The 1,688-nt window shown below is 38.2% G+C and overlaps 1 protein-coding gene across 1 annotated transcript; it reads left to right on the top strand.

Annotated features, from left to right (window-relative positions):
* The first annotated feature begins 818 nt into the window (after positions 1-818).
* On the top strand, positions 819-1,688 carry LOC132306594 (protein DMP4-like). The gene has a single exon (XM_059804080.1). It carries the CDS (start codon positions 846-848, stop codon positions 1,542-1,544), a length of 699 nt encoding a protein of 232 aa, XP_059660063.1. The 5' UTR covers positions 819-845; the 3' UTR covers positions 1,545-1,688.

Consider the following 1,688-nt stretch of genomic DNA (forward strand, 5'->3'; position numbering starts at 1 on the left):
CAAGTTCTATGTATGGAAAATTCGACAATGGAAAGAACTCTATTAGTAAAGAATGTTTATATGGAAAGAATTGGAGGGCAAGCAACGCGAGTCCTACCATAATTTTGCAATTTTTTGTATATAAATAGAGGCTAAGACCTCCAATAAAGGGATCAAGCAATTCTACGCTTCTCTATATACTGTTCTTGTTTATTTTCATTGTTTGTTGAGTGAGTTGTTTATTTTTCTCAATCATTATTGGTTGAGCGAAATTCTGCACCTACAATTTGATTCCATTATTTCCGACAATTGAGTTTTAATATTTTTGAAACCATAGAAGATTAATTTAGTTTGGTTTGGATTCACTCCAAATTCGAAAACCAACCAACCATGTTTAGATCATGAATTGTTAAATTAGCAAGCACGAAGTTATGACTTGTAAGGGAATGTCACTTGTACCTAATAATTGTTCCAAACAAAAGAGTTCCACATCCAAAAGAAATCTTTTACTAATTTTAGAAAGAAAACCAAAGCAACATAAGAAAGTGGGCCTTTTAAGTTTGAGACCAACTCTAACCGTTACGTCTCACCATAAAGACACCGTCACATATTCAACAAACTTAGCAAAATAAACCCTTTTCAGTGCCAAAAAACTGCCAATTTTATGCACTTTTTGGGACTACTTTTGTGCACCAAAACATGAAAAACGCAAACTTCCCTTCTAAAATCCTGTTAAAAACAGGCTTTATGTGAAGGTTTCTGTTTCTTGCAAGGCATTGTTAGCCACCCTTTCATTCCACTCAACTCATCTATACATAATATGTTCACTACTTATAAATCCAACAGTTTCTCACAACCAAATTGCAATGACACCCCAGAACGAAATCAGAAGGAAAAGGGAAAGGAAAACCAATTCAGCCAAGGAATTAAAGATGGAAAATGAGGGATCTTGGAATCATGACCACCAAACACTCCCTCTCCTACAAGAAAAATGCATAACCCTACTGAAAACAGAAGAGAGAACCGCGATACAAAGAGCCATTAGCCAGACATTTCAAAGCACAGCCCATCTAGCCAATCTTTTGCCTACTGGCTCAGTTCTTGCTTTCCAACTTCTATCACCCATTTTCACAAACCAGGGTGAGTGTGACCCGGTGAGCCGGTCCATGACTTCCGGGCTCATAGCCCTCTGTGGGCTGTCCTGTTTTTTCCTCTGCTTCACAGATAGCTTCAAGGACAAGAATGGAAATGTTTGTTATGGTTTTGCCACATTCAGGGGCTTGTGGATCATTGATGGCTCATTGTCAAGGACTCTACCACCTGAAATCGCTGCGAATTACCGGCTCCGGTTTATCGATTTCATGCATGCCTTTATGTCTATATCGGTTTTTGCAGCTATTGCACTGTTTGATCAAAATGTGGTGAACTGTTTGTACCCTTCACCATCGGAGGAGACGCAGGAGGTCCTCAGGTCGCTGCCGGTAGGGATTGGAGTCATTTGCAGTATGTTGTTTGTCGTGTTCCCTACAAAGCGCCATGGAATTGGCTTCCCACTCACTTGCTAATTAAAAACTGTCTCTTTGTTCAATTCTTATATTTATGTTTTTATTCATGTTGTGATTTTTAGCTTTGTTTTTCAAATGTAAACATGATTTTTCCTCTGTTTCAAGAAGAGGAATTAATAAGAATCTTTCTCTAAAATTGAACCA

The sequence above is a fragment of the Cornus florida genome, unplaced genomic scaffold, assembly GCF_030987335.1.
Source record: "Cornus florida cultivar Cherokee Brave unplaced genomic scaffold, ASM3098733v1 CherokeeBrave_3.0.0_Hap2_Chr01, whole genome shotgun sequence".
Classification (NCBI taxonomy): domain Eukaryota; kingdom Viridiplantae; phylum Streptophyta; class Magnoliopsida; order Cornales; family Cornaceae; genus Cornus; species Cornus florida.